We start from the raw sequence: 17327 nt of genomic DNA on the forward strand, positions 1-17327 counted from the left end.
TCTCATACCATGACCATTATGCATGTACATTAAACCTGCACAAGTAGAGCCAGTATAAATGCAGTTTTGAAAAAAACAGCATTCCCCCAGCACATCCTACTGACATCCTGCTCATTTGGAATTGTACCTCAGTGAAGTATCTGCCTCTTTGTAATTTTGTGTTTGGGAATAATTGAGAGATGAGCAGATAACCGAGCCAGTACACAATATAATCTGAATGAACACTGTATTGATTCCTCCCATAATGAGTCAGAAACTGGTGGCGATGAAGACTTGTTCAGATAGAGTAGTGGTAATGCAAAAGAAATTACAGGGTACCCATGCTTCATCAGTGATATCTACCTCATAGTCAGTGGGAGAGTAAAAAAGGAAATCTTGTGCTAAATTAATCAGAGGAAATAGGACTATAATTCATACAGTCAGTAATCATCTTGACAAATATTGTAAATTAATGCATTGTGCATTGTTCATTACTTTTTATCTCAGTCATGGTAATTTTCTGAGGCTGATACGTATATGTTTCTCTTCGCAGAGTTTCTGGGTAATCAAACACTGATAAAGGGCAACATGAGGAAAAAACATAACACATGATGGGCTATCTCTAATCCTTCTTCACAGACAGGGTTTATCTCCAAGTAACATAGGAGATGAACAGGAGCTTTCCTTTCAGGACCAGAAAGCTCACTGCACAGTCTTAGCACTTCCTGAATCAACAAGGTTGCTCACACCTTCACAAGCGTTCAGTGCTTGCAAGCTCAGGTATATTGTTAGCAATGAGGCCATCTGTTTTTATCATCAACCCTGTCTTCCTTGGCCCAACCCTAAAATCTGGTATTTTAGGAAACTATGCAGCAGCTGCTAGTTAGAAAAATCTGTGATCTCATCCCCAGAAGGACTTAACAAGATAGTATTAACAAGTGACAGAGTAAATATGAATACATCAATTATTTTAATAATCCAAACAGCATGATATTTCTTGTATCATATGCTGTCAGCACAAGGGAGATCAGAGGATCTAAAGTGAAAGTCCCTGCACTGTATGATATTTAGTACAGCCTTTAGAATAAATTGTAGTAGAACATGCACAGGCTGAACATTATAAAGCTGTAGGTGTAGCTCCATAAAACACAAAAATGTTAACAAGGATAACCACTAGCACATTTCTCCAATTAATACCAATGCAGAAGCTATCTAGAAGGCGGCAGGGGTTCAAACAGGATTTTATTTTTGCATAGCGTTCATACCTTCCTTGGCAAAGAATTGCAATCTGTCCCTTTATCTCCAATAGCTTAAAAAAAAAAAAAAGCAGCCAAAACCCCCCCACACCCCAAACAACAAAAACCACAAACACACAAACAAAAAAAACCAACCCCCACAAACCAAAAAAACCCACACCACCTAACTTCAAACCACATTCCCTTACCAATTTACAGTGGAAGGCAGGACCTCTTCCTTCTCCAAGTCATGAACAACATATGACTGTAGTACAGTTTCAAGAAATTAAGACCCTTCAGAACACACCTTGTGATGCACAAGACAAGAATGAGGAGTTAAAGGAATTATTTGATACATGCAGCGATTTCAAATCTTTACGATTTAATGTTTTTCCTCAAGCTTCAGGACAGTGGGCACTTCAGATTTAAAAAAATAAAAAAAATTAAAAAAAAAATCAAAAACCTATCCACTTCCCACTGCCATTCCAACTGGCATTTTGCCAGTGCAATTATATTTAGGATATGCTGTGAAGTCCACAGGTTTATAAATTCTGAGGAATAGCTGTTCACCTGCTACTCCAAGGTAATGTAAAATTTCAGAATTGTTTGAGGCAGTAGGGTAACTCTGAGTTTACATCTTGTCTCTACAGCAGATCAAAAACCTACTGTTAACTTTTTAATAATTATTATGAGACTTTTCTTGGCTTTTACATATTTCACTTTCCAGTTATGATAACCACCAGGAGTTCATGCTTACATTAAAGCACAAGAGTTTTAAAGATATAACAGCCACCATTTCTAAGCTTATTTTTGTTCAATTTCAGCAAATTAATCAGTTATTGCATGGCTCTGGCTTTAAGCAACTGAAGTTCAAGGTTTCCATGTTGTCTTAGCATTCACGTGGTTCACACGTTCAGCTAACACTGATGCAGACTGGAGATCTTTGGTGGAGGCCTCAGATTTCCAACATGTGTCTCACCAGGCTTTGGACAGGTGACCTGTGGAGATCACTGGGGTAAAACGTGGATTCCAGCCCCGAGGTTCAATTTTTGTTACTTGGTCCCCTCCAAGAGCCATAGCACACTTTCACAGGAAAGGACCAAGTTTTTACTGCTGTTCAAAGCTCTGACTCTACTGCTTTCGGAAGGGATTTTCCCCAAGTCTTTAATTGCAAGACCATTATGAAGATAGTGTCCAGCACACACAACACATACCCCATTGTATTTTGCTAGGATTTGATATTTCTCTAGTAACCCTGGAGCACCACTTTTCCCTTTCTTTTTACTTTCAGTGCTACATCACTTTCATGAATAAGCCTTTTTCAGAATAGCATTCATTTTCTCCAGCTCACACATTGTATTTCTCCTGTGTTGTATAAAATAGGAGCTATATTCATGCTTTCTATTTCTTCACAAAAAAATTTATTGTCTACTAATGCAAAGAATATAAAATTTCAACTTGCTTTTAATCTTTGAACGTCTTTTAATCTGAATGTTCATGCATAAGAAACTGAAAATGTTCATATATTCACACCAGAATTGAAGTAGCAGTATATCCAGCTATCTCATGCAAATATTAGTCCACATAAGAGCAGATGCGTACAATTTACGTATCCAAGTTTAGCAATCTCTGAGATGGCGATAAATTCCTCTAATGTGAACTCTTTATATCGCCCTCCTATTGAAGGACATTCTGAGTTCTCCTGTATTGCAAGACTTTAAGGTAATATATATCTTTTTGGTAGGGAAGAAGTATGTTTAGTTAATTTGAATAGAAGCACCTTAACTGGCCACACCATGTGAATCCTCTTGGCCTCATTATGAGCCTAACAATGTAACTCTTGTCTGCCAGCACCTAGTTAAAATGAATAATTAAGTCAGATAAGAGGAAACTAAAGAAGGGGTTCACATTTTTTTTAATTCATTTTTAATTTGTTAATCAACAATTGTAACAGTAGTATCCATTTGCCACTCATGTGTGATCAGGATAAGCAGGGACAGAAATAGCATCCTTTTCTATTACAAAGTTGCTTATGTCTTTCTCCATATGGTTGCCTGTGCACTTGAAAGGGGTAGAAGAGGATTTGACATCGGCCTAGATACTAGTTTCTCCAAGAACCCCGTAACTTTTTTCAAAAATTCTTTTTTTTCCTCCAGCGGGTAAATGGGAACAATTTAACAGACCCATTTCCATTATGAATATTAATAGACGTAAGAGAGGTAGGATGGTTTGCATACAGGCATGTTAGGAGTTAACAGCAGGGCTCAGGAAACAATCAAGTGTCAATTTGTGCTGCAGTGGTGGGTTAATAGTCAAAGGAAGATCATTCTGCCTCATCCTAAATCGAAAATTGTGTCCAGAGATGAAATCACAGTTATCTGATAAACTGCAAGAACCACAGTTAGTGACCTTTAACGTTGGACTAAACATACAAAGCACATTTCTTTGATGTGAGCACCGCTACTGCAAGAAGGTGGAAGCTGGATGGTATTTCTCTCTCCCTGTTGTTCCAGGCAGCATCCCTGAATGAGCTTTCATTTAGGTAGTCTTATCAGAACGACCCCTGCAGTGCACACTTATTTTCTGGGACTGAACCATTCTCTAGTCCCCTTTGTTCAAAGGCCACAAAATTAGCTAGCCTTAAAAACAGCCAGTATTCCAGGTTAAGACATTGTCAAGGGTGCCCTGTGAGCATCGCAGAGGTTCTAACCTACACACAACACCGTTCATTACAAAGGGACTTATAAAACCTTTGTAATTCAAAATTTAATCAATTTTACCATAACATGTAATTTTTTAAATGGAGTCTAATCGAAGAAACTATGCTCACAGAAAGAGAGCCAAAGTTCTTGTTCTAGCCTTACTCTGCATCTTTCTATTATTATTCTCACTCAGTCTAGCAATGCAGAACAACGCACACTGCAAGTTCAGTTTCCTTTAGAAATATATTCTTTTGTTTAAATCCCCTTTGAAAATAATAAATAGTCTAGTTTTAAGAACAGGGAGGAATACCCACAGCCTAGAATTCTAATTGCCTGGAGAGAAAATGGTGCAGCATACAGAGATGTTTCTCAGGGCATCTAAATATCCTTCTTAAGTGTATGTCTTCTGTTTGGAGAACAACCCAGGATCTCTTCCAACTTCCCAGCAAATAGGAACGTGTAGATATCTCCTCTCTAGCAGCTATTGATATTTACCCTATGCTGAAACTAAAATAGTGGAAACTACATTTTATATATTAAAATATATATTAATTAATATATATATACTAAACACTGCGGTTTATATAGAAAGGTAAATAAATGCACTTTTCTAAAGGCTACACTAGACTGGGCAGGAGAGGTATTTGTTTGTTTGTTTTTAAAATCCTTCCTCTGCCATCTCAAATGGAAGAATGACCATTATTTCTAAGAAGGAAATATATGGAATCTATGAATTAAGCTATATATGCAAGGCAGCAGAATGTTGTGCTACTCCAGCAGAAACATCACTGACTCTCAGCTGGGGGCAAGTTACTTCTTCCAGCGCTGTGAGTCTTCTCTCCTCCTTAAGCCTGACTCATCACTGCTGGCCAAAGATAAACACGGGAGAGGGCAGAAAGCATTATGTGTACCAATGAACCCCTAGACACTGCACAGCATATACAGGGAATGGTGTTTGCCTGTACAGCAAGTCCTGCACTCCTCTAACCAAACAGATCTTCTATAGTAAGTAATAGAGATTTTAGAGAAAGAGATTTTTCTTCCCAGTTTTTTGAATAGTAACGTTTGAGTAATTTAATTTCTATAGATCTTCCAGTGTCCTTGAATTTTGGTGGCTCCTTTAGCAACAAAGAAAAACTAGGTGATTGAAATTGTCCTAGGAATCAATATCTCTTTTGCCATTATTGACATTCCTGCAGCTGTCTAAGCAGAAGTCCTAGTTCTATTCAGACAAAATCTGAGAGAATGAAATCGCTCCTTAATGGTATGAGAAAACTCCCTGATTTATGCAGGCAGATACCACTGAAGTTTTTACAGATACAAGTAATAATGTAAGTCATACTATAGACTTTGTATACTCTGTGACATCAACACCATAATTCATATGGACTTGCATAACAACACTAAAAAAACATTTTAATTATTTAAAAAAATTCAAGTCACCTTGAAAGAAAGACTGAGATATATCACATACAATATCACCTCTTAAAGAAAGATCTTTGAATTCCAGCATTTGTTAACACATTTCTATCTTAGCACCCAGTTCCTTACATAACTAGCTAGATCAGTATTTCAGTTGTCATTATTTCCTAAGCACTGAATGTCAATCATTCCTCTACATATTTTTTCTTAGTAGATAAGTACTATTGAAGACTGGAGATGAGGATGGAAAAAGAAATAGGATTATTTCAATAGAAAAAGTCCTAATTAAGAAGCAGCACATAGCCACAAGCACCTAGAAGGAGTGTTCAAGGTATTTATAAGATGGATATGATTCCTGAAGCTCAGTTAGTACTTCAGTCTGAGTTTTGTTGCAGATACCATCTTTATTAGCTCTTTCCCAGTTTCAAATCACACGAATGGGTTAATGATTGCTGAAAGATGATGGTTAAGAGAGCCAATTGAAAAGTTCAGTGCAACACATGGAAAATACAAAACTTCATAATTTAAAAGCCTCATAAATTTGAGCCCATTGAATAGTAATCAGAAGTGGATAGCTGATTTAAAGATTCATAAATGCTTATAGCAGGCAATAGAACACAAGTCAGCTGCTCTCTAGTTGTTACTGTTAGAGCTAGCCATTTTTTTTATAACTGCCTTCTCATTTTCTCTATGGAGGTAGAAAGTAACGTTTGTAAAGAACAGAACTTTTCTGTGGAAAGTTTTGGCTTTGGTTTTTTTTTTCCCCCAATACAGATAAGGTTTCCTGCCTATGCTGCATCTTCCATGAACTGTCATCTGCCCTCTGTAGGTCACATTAGGTATAGTACAGGCAGAGCTCAAACCACAGTTCAAGCAGGCAGACTGCTGAGGTAAAAATGTAGAATTATTTGCCAATTACATTTTTTCAAACCTTCCCCTCTCAGAATAGAAAGAAAAATTATTATATTGCTACATTTTTTTTTCCATAATTATATACAAGAAGCTTATGTGCCAATACCAGAGTTTCTCACAAGAAAGAAACCACCTGCTTTTGCCCTGGTCAAGTCACTACCAACCTAAGTTGGATCAGAGCTTATGAAGGTAACTTTGCTTTAATGAGTAAAATAGGATTCTCATCATACTTAGTTCCAAGCTCTAATACAGAGTTTCTGAAAAAAAGTAATAGGTTCGGGTCCTGCTTATAAAATTGTATTAGTTCGAAGTTGTTTGTATATGAGAAAATAGGGGAAGAAATACATTGTCCATCACAAAGTGGGCTGTTATACTTCCAGGGTGATTTGTTTCACTGCAGTGGTATTTATCATGTTGATAAAATAGACCATGGATGTGAAAATTGGAAGATTTTTGCTGTTAATTTGAAACAGCACCTATACATGCTGCTGTGACATCAACATAATACCCTAAAGCCACAGCATCTGGAAAGATTTATTTTCTGAGCCCTTATGCAGCCACATTCTCTTTGCTTCTGACAGTCTCAATTTGCAGGCTGCTGGTGATCCAATCTTATTCATTCTGGCTCTATAATAAGGATGTCAATGCAAGAAGAGAAAAGTCATTATCTGATAGCCAGCAGACATGATAAAAAGGCAGAGTTAGATATCTCAGAGGAAAGGCCACCCTTTCTGCCTTGGATGAGCTTCTCAAGGTCATGGGCAGCTTTTGTACCTGTAAGTATGCTTCAAATTCACGTTAAGCTGAGTGCATCAGATAAAACTGAAATGTCCCTATCACACAGTCTCATGTCTGATTAAGGTTTTGATTTTTTACTATTAATCAGTGAAAAAATTTAATTATGATTAGAACATAAACATGCAGTGGGAAAGATCAAATAGGCAATGTGAGCTGCAGAGAAACTTAGTCTAAATTTATGGGTCTGCCTAGTTAATGGCATTCATAGGGGTATGGATTATGCTGAAGTGTCTCCCACAGTAGCAATAATCAGGCAAGACTAGTTGACCATTTGTATAGAAAGATTTTAACCTCAAATTTAAAACCAGTAATGAATATCATCTGGTTTGAGGAACTGTTTAAATGTCACAGTTGCAGCAGCTGACAGCAAAAATTTATTTATTCACTGACTTTGTCAAAAAACTACTAAGTGCCATTCCAGAAGATAATTTCCCATCAAGCACAAGTTAACGGACTCTCATAAGCAGTACATGGATGAAAGTTTGAGCTGCAATATACATGAGCTAAACTAGATCAACTGGTCTTTAATCTAGGATTACGTACACCATGTGATGCCCTTTACAAGCCACATTAAGGTAAAAGTTTGAAGCAATCCCTATACAGTTATTATTGAATATCAATTGTAGCTTAAGAGGCAGCTTAGTTTTATGTGTGCAAATCAGAAAAGCATACAGAACAGGAGGACAACATATGATTGGCCCCTAGGCTGTAGGTAGCAGAGGCAAGCAGTGTGAGAGAATTATATATGCTCCTGGGCCTCCTGAACTGAAAATTCCTTTCCCTATACTGTTTCTATGGCTCTTGTAAAACTGATGTATAGAGAGGACATTTCCCAGATTATTCTAGTCTTCCACTCATTTGCTCAACTTCACTACAAGATAATAAGATAAATGCAAAAGGACCAATAGCCTTGCCTGTTCTTAGCATCATCATCAGTTCCTCTTAAACGCTATTTAAACATTAAACATACTAAGGTAGCAGATCTTACCTGCTTCCTGTACCTCTCTAGAATATGGGAAGAATCTGATGCGCAGTGTTCCCGTAGCTGAATGGGTATAACTGGTGAGTGGTATTATTCTTTTGGTGTTAGAAACACACAGATGCAAGATTGCATTGTAGCATACAGTCTGTGCTACTGTATAGCTGCTTTAGAGGGTAAGAACCCAAACATTCAATGCATTCCAGTGTTAAGGCAGCACCACCTAATTCACTACACTTGACACACGCCATTGCTGTGGCCACACCTACGAACCCCTTTCTTCAGACCAGTTTTCCATCCTCCATACCTTTAATGACAGCTACAAACTCTCTGTACTTACTCAGTTTCTAAGTCTTACTGGGTCCCTAGTTATTCATACCTTAATAAGTTGCCATCGCAGCTGCTGTAGATGTTATATGATGGAGCACTCAACAGCAGGTGTGCCAAAATCAATCTTTCACCAGAGGCACAGAAGGTCATCTTGTGAGAAGACAAAAAGTAGACTGCAAGTTGTTATTTGAGGAGAACGTACATAGTTTCCTCCCTATCCAAACTGGTCAGAATTAGTAAAAAACACCGTATTTTCCTCTTTTTTAGAGGGGGGGGTAGGGGGTGGTATTCAATTCCACTTTCATCATTAAGTGGTACTTTTAACCAGGGAGTCAGAAGAACACATAGATTCAAAGTGTTCGATGGAAAATGTGATGATTTCAATATCGTGTCTGACAGAGCTGAGCTATTCTCATGAGCCTTTCCTTTTACAGAATTACTGAATTTTTTTTTTTATTACTTTCACTATACCTAGAGATTGGAAAGGTTAAAAAAAAATAAACCCAAAACTTGTTAAATTGCCATTCCATTTAAAACCGGCAAGTTGTTTGCACCAAAATAAGAGTCTGAACAAAGTATAACTGTAAATCAAATACAGGCCAGGTTTCGATCGGCAGTCACCCCCGATGTATACAGAGGATAACTAAGGTAAAGCCCATAAGCAGATGACATCATGGCATTTGTCTAGCGTGAGAGATTCCAACCTTCTTCAAGATCCAGACAGAATAGCTTTGAATACAACAGAGACTTATTTTTTCCTTCTTTTTTCTTTTTTTAATTCTTTTAAAGATTTAGTTCCTATTAGGCCTTTGCATTCAGTGACTTGAATAATATCCTTCTCTCCCTTGCTACAGTGGTGCTCCGTACAAAGCTGGTTCCTGTGATCCAAAACCTTTTTCAGCTTGTTTTTCTAATGCACCTGCCTTACTCATTTTGTGAACTCCTGCCTGGCAGCTACAGAAATAAGCAGTGTGATAGCAGCCTGGTAGCTGCTACAGCCAGAGGCTTTTTCACAGTACAACAGCAAGTGTAGAATCTAATTAGTCACTCTTGGCCAAACTAAATCATCTTTGAACAGGAACCGTTCATAAAGGTAGAATCAACAAAATCTTCATCAGTTCCACCAATTTAGCTTATCTATGTGCCTCACTGGGACTTCTCCACTCCTTCTTGCCATCTGTCAGTCTCCTCCCCTTCATAAAGGGGGCATATTCCAATGCTGTCCCAACCAGGAATTACAAAAATAAGGATATCAGAAACGTGCTTTCAATTGCTTCACTGTTTGAGATGCTTTGTTGTGATTATTTAAAAATCAAAGCTTACTATGCACTATTCTATACTGAGCTTCCTCCTACTCATTTCCAGTCCTGTACACATAGTTAATATAGCATATTTAAAGGTAATAGGAGGTGATAGATCATCAACCCAAACCAACTTGTACAGACCTGGGGAGTACATGTATACATCACTGTTCTGTCAGTGTGCTTCGGCTCCAGTTCAGCAAGTAATCACTAAGACCATTCTGTCCTCAGGCAAGGCTTAACTGAGGCTGGCAGGGATGTAGAGGTGTATGATTCTGCACACAAAATCCTTCCAGTACAACACATCAGCACTTCTTCATGAGCTGTTCACATGCATTTCATTGTTGGGAAACAAAACCACTCCATGTCTCATCCTCTTCACCAGTGATAACATGAATCATCTATCATCTTTATTAAGATAATAGATTTTAAACTAGGGGAAGAGCTTTGGTTATCTTAATAAGATCCAACTTTAAATTATCTCTGATCTTTAAAGGGAACAAAGAAAACCCTATCAATAACGGAGACCAGTGTGGCTTCACTAGAGCTGATGTGCCTTCAGAAAAACAAACACCCCATAATTACTTCAGTATGGAGAGAAGTGATTTTCATTTATATGTAGTGCTTCCCTTCTGTCTCATCTGGGATACAAGCAGGTAAAAGCCAGTGGAGAGAAGCCACTTCTAATAAAGGGCTATATCTTGGATGAACCAAGTTCCCATGGCAGATCTGCACACCAAGACATTTCACTGACAGGATCTGACCCAACTGAAACTTCAACATTACTTACTGCCAAGTCAGAAAGGGATAAGAAGTGTCCCTTCAAAGACAAGTCAATGAAGAGAAAGCACGAGATACACCAAAACAGTCAAGTCATACTACACCTTCTTCAGTTACATGGAGTTACTTTACAAGTTTGTCTGTTGTGATGAAGGACCACTGGGTAAAATAATATAATGTGATATTTAAGGGATTTTGCAGGTTGATAATTTACTGTCTAACACTGAATGGATAGCATAGGCAATTTTCCACTAGTACTCTCATCCTAAATTAAGTGTTCACTCAGCCACATGTGCCCCTTGAATTGTATTCACGGCTGCAACAGCCAGCATGTTCCGTTTGTGCTGTGTGTGGTTACTTACACATCTCTCATCGCTGGATAAAAGCAACGGTTTGTGCATCCAATATAATTCATATTTAGATGATTAGATATAAAGTATTAATATTTATGCACATATTGTTTACAATTCATAGTTTCATGGAAAAAATACAACTTGCCTCAAAAAAGAAGTTAGCACTCTGCTATTGCTGTTATATTTGTTATGTTAAATTTATATATTATATAGATTTACAGATACTTCTGAGTGAAAAACATACCACATTTATATATAGACATATACAGCTTCTCAAAAGGAGATGTATTTGGATAAGAGGAGAAAAATTTGTAAGACATTGCTTTGCCAAAAGTAATGTAAGTATCTTTTGCCCCCCAAAAATTCAAACCCAAAGAATTTATATCAACATAGCATCTCATTCTGTAGTTTTTAGTCACCTGAGCAATTCCCACAATAGTAAGTCAGTCTGGAAAGTCTGGAGGACTAGACTCACAGTGTCAAACTGAAAATAATACCATAAGAGAAATTTATCAATTGCGTATTGTTTTAGAAGCTAGGCTAAAGGGAGTTATTCATTCCTTCTAATAAGAGCAATATTGCAATATATCATGTCTTTACCAGAGACTGGGTTTAATTAGATTAAGAGCATAAAAAAAGAGAAAGATTCATGATGATGAGAAACAAGAGATAAAATAGGCAAGGCTTGGAACAGCTAAGCAAGCCCTGGGAACATGCTAGATAAATGGACAGTCTTGAAATAAAAAATAACACCTCAAGTACAAGTGGGGAGTATAAGAGAGAGTACTTGCTGTTTGAAGTCACTGCTAACCTGTTAAATTCCTATAAAGCAAAATAGGACCAGATATTAGTGTTCACACTGAGTGGCATCACAGGAATCTCCAAAATAATTAAAAAAAAAAAAAAAGAAAACTAGTCTACTCTTCTCTTCTTTAGACAGATCCTTCCTGTTAAAATGATCATTTAGAAGTTGTCCAAGTTTCACAAGATCAGAAAGCACTCACTGCAGCCTCTTTTCTTTCCCACTGAACTTGACAGGAAGTTTATCACCAACTCATTTCAGTAGTACCTGACTTCAGTTTGAAGACCACAAGCCTAATAGTGCATCGAGCAACCTCACACCCCAGGTTCATGTTCTCATCACAAGGACAAAGTTGATTCTTTCCTCTTATCTCTTTGCAAGTCAGCCAAAATTACCAATAAATTACCCACCAGTACTTTCAATTCAGGTGTCAAATCCCTGCAACTGTGTTTTAAACTAATTGACACTGCTGTGATAGTTCCATCTTTCAAAGTCAGAATTTGCAAAAATCTGAATAAACAAGGCTCTGGAAAGCAAGTGGGAGTACACATTTGTTGGACATACTACCAACAGAGATAGTTTTAAAAAACTGTACAAATGAGAAACACAATTAGAATTTTGTAAACTTTGAGGAAGTTTGGTTCTAGTGCAAGGGCCATAAAATGAGCAAGATCTACCCCTCAGAAATACCCCATACACAAAACTCTTTGCACTAAGAGTATTAAGTAGGACACTTTTCCATAGCCTTTTTGATTTAATGCTGCAGAATCAGTTTAATTTTCAGAAAATTCAGTTTTCTCTTTTGGCATAAAATGCTTTGTAAAAGCTCAGCACATTTCTTGGCTGTCTGTCTTAATTGCTCATAAAGATTCTCAGCCAACAGTCAAGTGCTTCTAAAAAATTAACAAAAACCCTACTACATGCTAATTCCCCAGGGTTTTTTATATTTCTAGTCAGTTCTTTCAATGTCAAGCGTTAGCCAATGATAATATACATTGGCTTGAAGCCATCCTCTTCTTTTTAAGCTTATTGTGACTGCAAGGCACAAAGTGGTATATCCCAACAGAAAAGAGTGGGGAAGACACAGCTGAAAACTATCTGCTAACGTGTATCCATGTAAAAAGTCCTTGCGCTTCCAAAAGCACATGTTCGCTTTACAGAACATTTAAAAGAGCAAAATTTTGTTAGCCTTAAGTTTCCATAGGAAACAAATAATTTATCTGTTCAACTGGCACATAACCAGATATTAAAATATATCCATGCCGTATTTGAAAGCTAATCTTGGTATATATGCATCTCCAATAATTTCTTGCATCAATAAAATTCTGGTTTACTCGGTACATAGTCTGATCCTCAGCAGCTAATGGGATATTTATTTTTAATTTGGGGGAGTGTGTTTGGTTGTGGGGTTTTTTTAATAAACTGTAGATTAAGGATAGGAAAATGGGTGCTTACTGCAACTTGTTTCCAAGACCTAGGCCCAAATTTGGTTACCTTTACTGTATGCCCAAACTTTTGTCCACAAATAAACATACAGAGCCTTCTACTTCAGCAGAAATTCTATCTGCTGAAATCCTGAATCCTTTTCCCCATCATTTCTAACATTTAGCTCCCCTCCCTTAGCAGTACAGTCCCCCATAAATACATCTATGGGAATTAATTCACATGTATAATCATATGTCACCAGTGGATTCTCTAGAGGAAACTCCCTGTAACTTTTGATACTCTTGTTAGCTTGTCTCAAAAGGATATTTGACTTGGGAATAAATTACTAGAGTTACTCTGACTTTTCATAGTTTGGGATATTCTTGCATTTTCCATTTTTCTCCCTTAAGCTGATTTATTATTGAACTTAAATAGTACACCTAGAGATTTTATTCTAACAGAGGAAAGCAGTTACAGTTTTTGCCACATACAACATGAGTGGATGTCAATCAAAAAATCAAAATGGGGTGGAAGGAAGAGTAGTAATGTTCCAGTGTAGAACTGCTTGGCTGGAACAAAGGCACACAAGTCAGAGCTCAGCTTCGTCTGCGGTCACCTGGTGAAGCGCAGGGTGTACCTCCTGCAATACAATACTTCCACACTGTTTTAAGGTGAGGTCTGCCTGCCCACACAGCTCCTTCCTTACACAGTATCAGGCCAAACTAGGGAGGATGAAATGACAATGACCACACCAAACCTAAGCTCTCCACCCAATATATAGCCTGTTTGAACACTAGGAAAGCCTGGCACCATCCTTAGGTTACTGTTTAAACACACGGAGGAGCCCAAAGAGCAATAAATTAAGTTTATTTACTTTCAGGTTTTTAATTAGCAAATTTTAAGTGCTCATTGTGATGGTTTTCTATTTCAACAATTTATTAGACGTTAAGGCCAAGAGGACTGCCACATTGCCCAAGCTTCTGCCTAATAAAAAGCCATGTCTTGGATGAAAATCCAGTGCCTCACTAAGAATCTTACTCTGAATATCTCTTCCCTCCTCTGCTCCAAAACAGTTTGCTGGGATGCTGACTCACCCCACAAACTAGAGCATGCCCTGTGCTACAGAAGCATTCTCCTCTGTTTCACTCTTGCCCAAAACATTCTCTGCAAAACCTTGGAGTCTTTTCACACCTAGTAACAACACACAATTCCTCTGTTCTGCTTAGAGTCCAGATTTTTGAGTTTTCACATTCCTCATTGTGCACTGAAGTTCTTTCAGCATCAATCAATTCGTGATACAAATAATCTTTCCAGGAATAAGCAATCAAAATTACACAACACACATCACTGACTCCAGCAGGATACTCCCCAATAACAGGGAAACGACTGCCGAGTGACTCCCCCAGAGTCAGCTACTAGCAGCTCCAGAAATTAGTCTAATAAATAGGTTGTCCATACGAGCATGAATTCATAAAACAGATCTGTCTCAGGCTGTCTCTTAGGGCTTTGAAAGCCCTTCATTTTGGCATCTGTATAACCACACTTTGTGAATGTCTTTTTTCACAGCTGACATGTTCTTTTTCTCTGTGCCATACAGAAGTTCATTTGAACCAGAGCAGTCCAACCAGTGAATTCCCCAGCTACAGTGAAAATGGAAATGATACCAGTTTACTTGTTTCACCCCTTCTGGTGGCTGGAGTAGTGATTGGACTTGTGCTATTTCTATCCTGTGTTACAATCATTGTTGGCAGTCTGCGAAAGGACGGACGGTTAAGACACCCACATCTGAGGAGAGATGCTGTTTACGGTAAGATAGCTAGTCACAGCAAGATACTGCTTAACTTTATTAATAATCTGGTGCTATGGGCAACATAAAGCATCTGGCTGCTGTGCAAGGGATAAAAAAATAAAAATTAAAAAATAGGATAAGTAGGTCACAGGCAGCTTTGCAATTTAATAACATCTTTGTACTGGTGCTGAATTCACATATTATGAGCCCCATAGTTAATGGTTAACATAAACAAGGCCAAAGCTGACAGCATTTCTTAAACAGCTTATTTTCCCTTGATACGGTCTAAGATTTCTTCTCCATCGCTAGACTCCTGATAGCTTATTTTCATATCCCATTACAGCCTTGGTGTAGCATATAAAGTAATTTCTATTTGTTGGAAAGCCAGGAATGTTTTCACTTCTGTAGTGTGCACCAACCTACAACCATGATTGGGCATTTACTTCTTTTCTGATCACAAAAGTTAATAACTGGATATAAACAGAACAAGAGGGCATCAAAATATCATTATAACTGTCATCATCATTAAAGAGACTGGTTTGCTATCCAAAAAATGCCAATTCCTATCCCCGTACCCTCCAACAAACCCCATCATACTTTAAAAGGATTTGGGAATTATATTTTTGGCCAGATTTGGGTTTCCTGACCGGAAGAGTAAAAGCTACTTTGTCAAGAAAATGACAGAATCTGATTATTCCTGTATTTAAGGAAAAAAGTTACAGAAAGTTATTTTGTAAGTCTTCAGTTAGTAAAACTTTCAATGATAAACAGATTAATGAATTGAGCAGAGCATCAACAACCATGTCATCTGTGGTTAGGCTCCTGTATCTGCAGTTTCTTATGAGAATACAGTTCTTTGCATATTGCTGAGGTTTCTTCTTTATATAGAAAAGATAATAATAGGAGCTATATAAAAATGCATTGGCTCAAATCTTGATTTCACTGAGGTACATGAAGTATCCAATGAAGTCAATTGGACTTGATTTGATTTTGGACCAGGAATTTTCATTGTCTGAAAGAAACACATTTTCTAGGATAGTTTGTCCACCTGAAGCCAGGAACAATTCTTTTGGGCTTTTCCAGAAACGTTTATCCAGATAAGTGAATAATGTCTGTGTTTTGGGAATAAATTTTAGACTCTAAAAAGAAGTGAAATGCAAACTCCCATGGTAACGTACAGAGGGAAAAAGGAAAAAAAAAAAAGAAATCCAGAAAACTACTGTCTCCTATTATTGTAACATCTATTTTTTTCTACTTTTCAAGCAGCTAAAGTTAGGATTAAATGGTTAAACCCAACTTGGAGTCACTGTTTTACCCAGGAATGGAAATATTTTGGCATGATAAAATACTGACCATTAAGATACAATCACTACATTTAAACCTACTGCTATGTTAATTTCAGCTCCTTTAAAATCCCTGAAGCCAGGTGAAAACATAAAGGGCAATTGTCAAGCTGCTTGTTAGAAATAATAATGCTAGAAAAAAATGGGGAAAAAAAACCCCAACCCACAACTAAACGCATGGTGATATTTTCAGAGAAATTCAAAAGAATAATCTTAAACTAAACTGTGCCAGTCTACTCAAGTGAAAATTTTACATTAGCACATGTCATCCTAGTATCTCAGCATGCTTCCACTGGGCAGCGTGGGAGCAGCGGGAGTCACCGTGAAGTTGGCTTCCTTCACTTACTAAGCAAAAGGAAAGCACAGTGCATGATGGACTGGATTAGTCCCGGTAAAATCCTCACAAAGACACTGGCAGAGGTGAAAATTGCCAGGAGGAACAGGCAACTCAAGTGAGTCCTGCCCTTCACCCTCTATTGAGAGGGACCCTACTTCAGTCTCACTTTAGAAGCTGGGCCTTCTCTCCAGGTATTATTTTAATGCATCAAGTGAAAAGGGGGGATCACTTTATTTGAAAGACAACTGCAGGGGAGTGGAGATTGTTGCATTTCCACAATTCAGGACATTCTTAGGGAAATCTACCCCAGAATGTTGAGCATTAGCTGACTATCCTAAAAGACAGAAAACAGCACTAACTTCTTGGTATTTCTGGAGCTATGAAGCTCTTGCATGAAGGCATTAAGAAAGCCCTGGAGCAGGCAGCAGGATGATATTCTCTATTTTCCAGTTTTTCCCCTTTTTGTGTGTGTATTTATTGAGAACTGCATTTTCTCAAGACACATACCTACAATCAAACACCTAAGCCTCCTTTTAAAAACCTTAACAGAATTGGCAGGATTTCAATGTATGCAAGTCCTGGGAACTTCAGCAATCCTGCTAATGTTTGAAGCTGCATGCAGCAGAACCAACACTCCTTTTCAACCTTTGTGCCACAAGAGAATCTGTAGACACTTGCATCCTGTAGGGCATCATTAAATATACAGTCCCTGTGCCATAGCCTGAAACGCCACGGTTCATCTAGAGATGATGCTAACTTGCTCTTAAAGGAACAGAATGTCCTGTGAAACCCGATTGTTCCAGAATATCAGTAATTCCTCTGTCTCAGGTTTTATTTTCT

At 37.8% G+C, this 17327-nt stretch overlaps 1 protein-coding gene across 1 annotated transcript in view; it reads left to right on the forward strand.

Moving 5' to 3' along the window:
• Positions 1 to 17327, forward strand: part of BEAN1 (brain expressed associated with NEDD4 1) — a gene marked incomplete at its 5' end in the record, with an annotated part of 63288 nt that overhangs the window by 28607 nt on the left and 17354 nt on the right. The window contains one exon of the mRNA XM_026856940.1: positions 14616 to 14825. Coding sequence (XP_026712741.1) covers positions 14616 to 14825 — 210 coding nt within the window. The remainder of the gene's footprint in view (positions 1 to 14615; positions 14826 to 17327) is intronic.

Source organism: Athene cunicularia, assembly GCF_003259725.1.
Source record: "Athene cunicularia isolate RWA chromosome 11 unlocalized genomic scaffold, athCun1 chr11_part1, whole genome shotgun sequence".
NCBI lineage: Eukaryota > Metazoa > Chordata > Aves > Strigiformes > Strigidae > Athene > Athene cunicularia.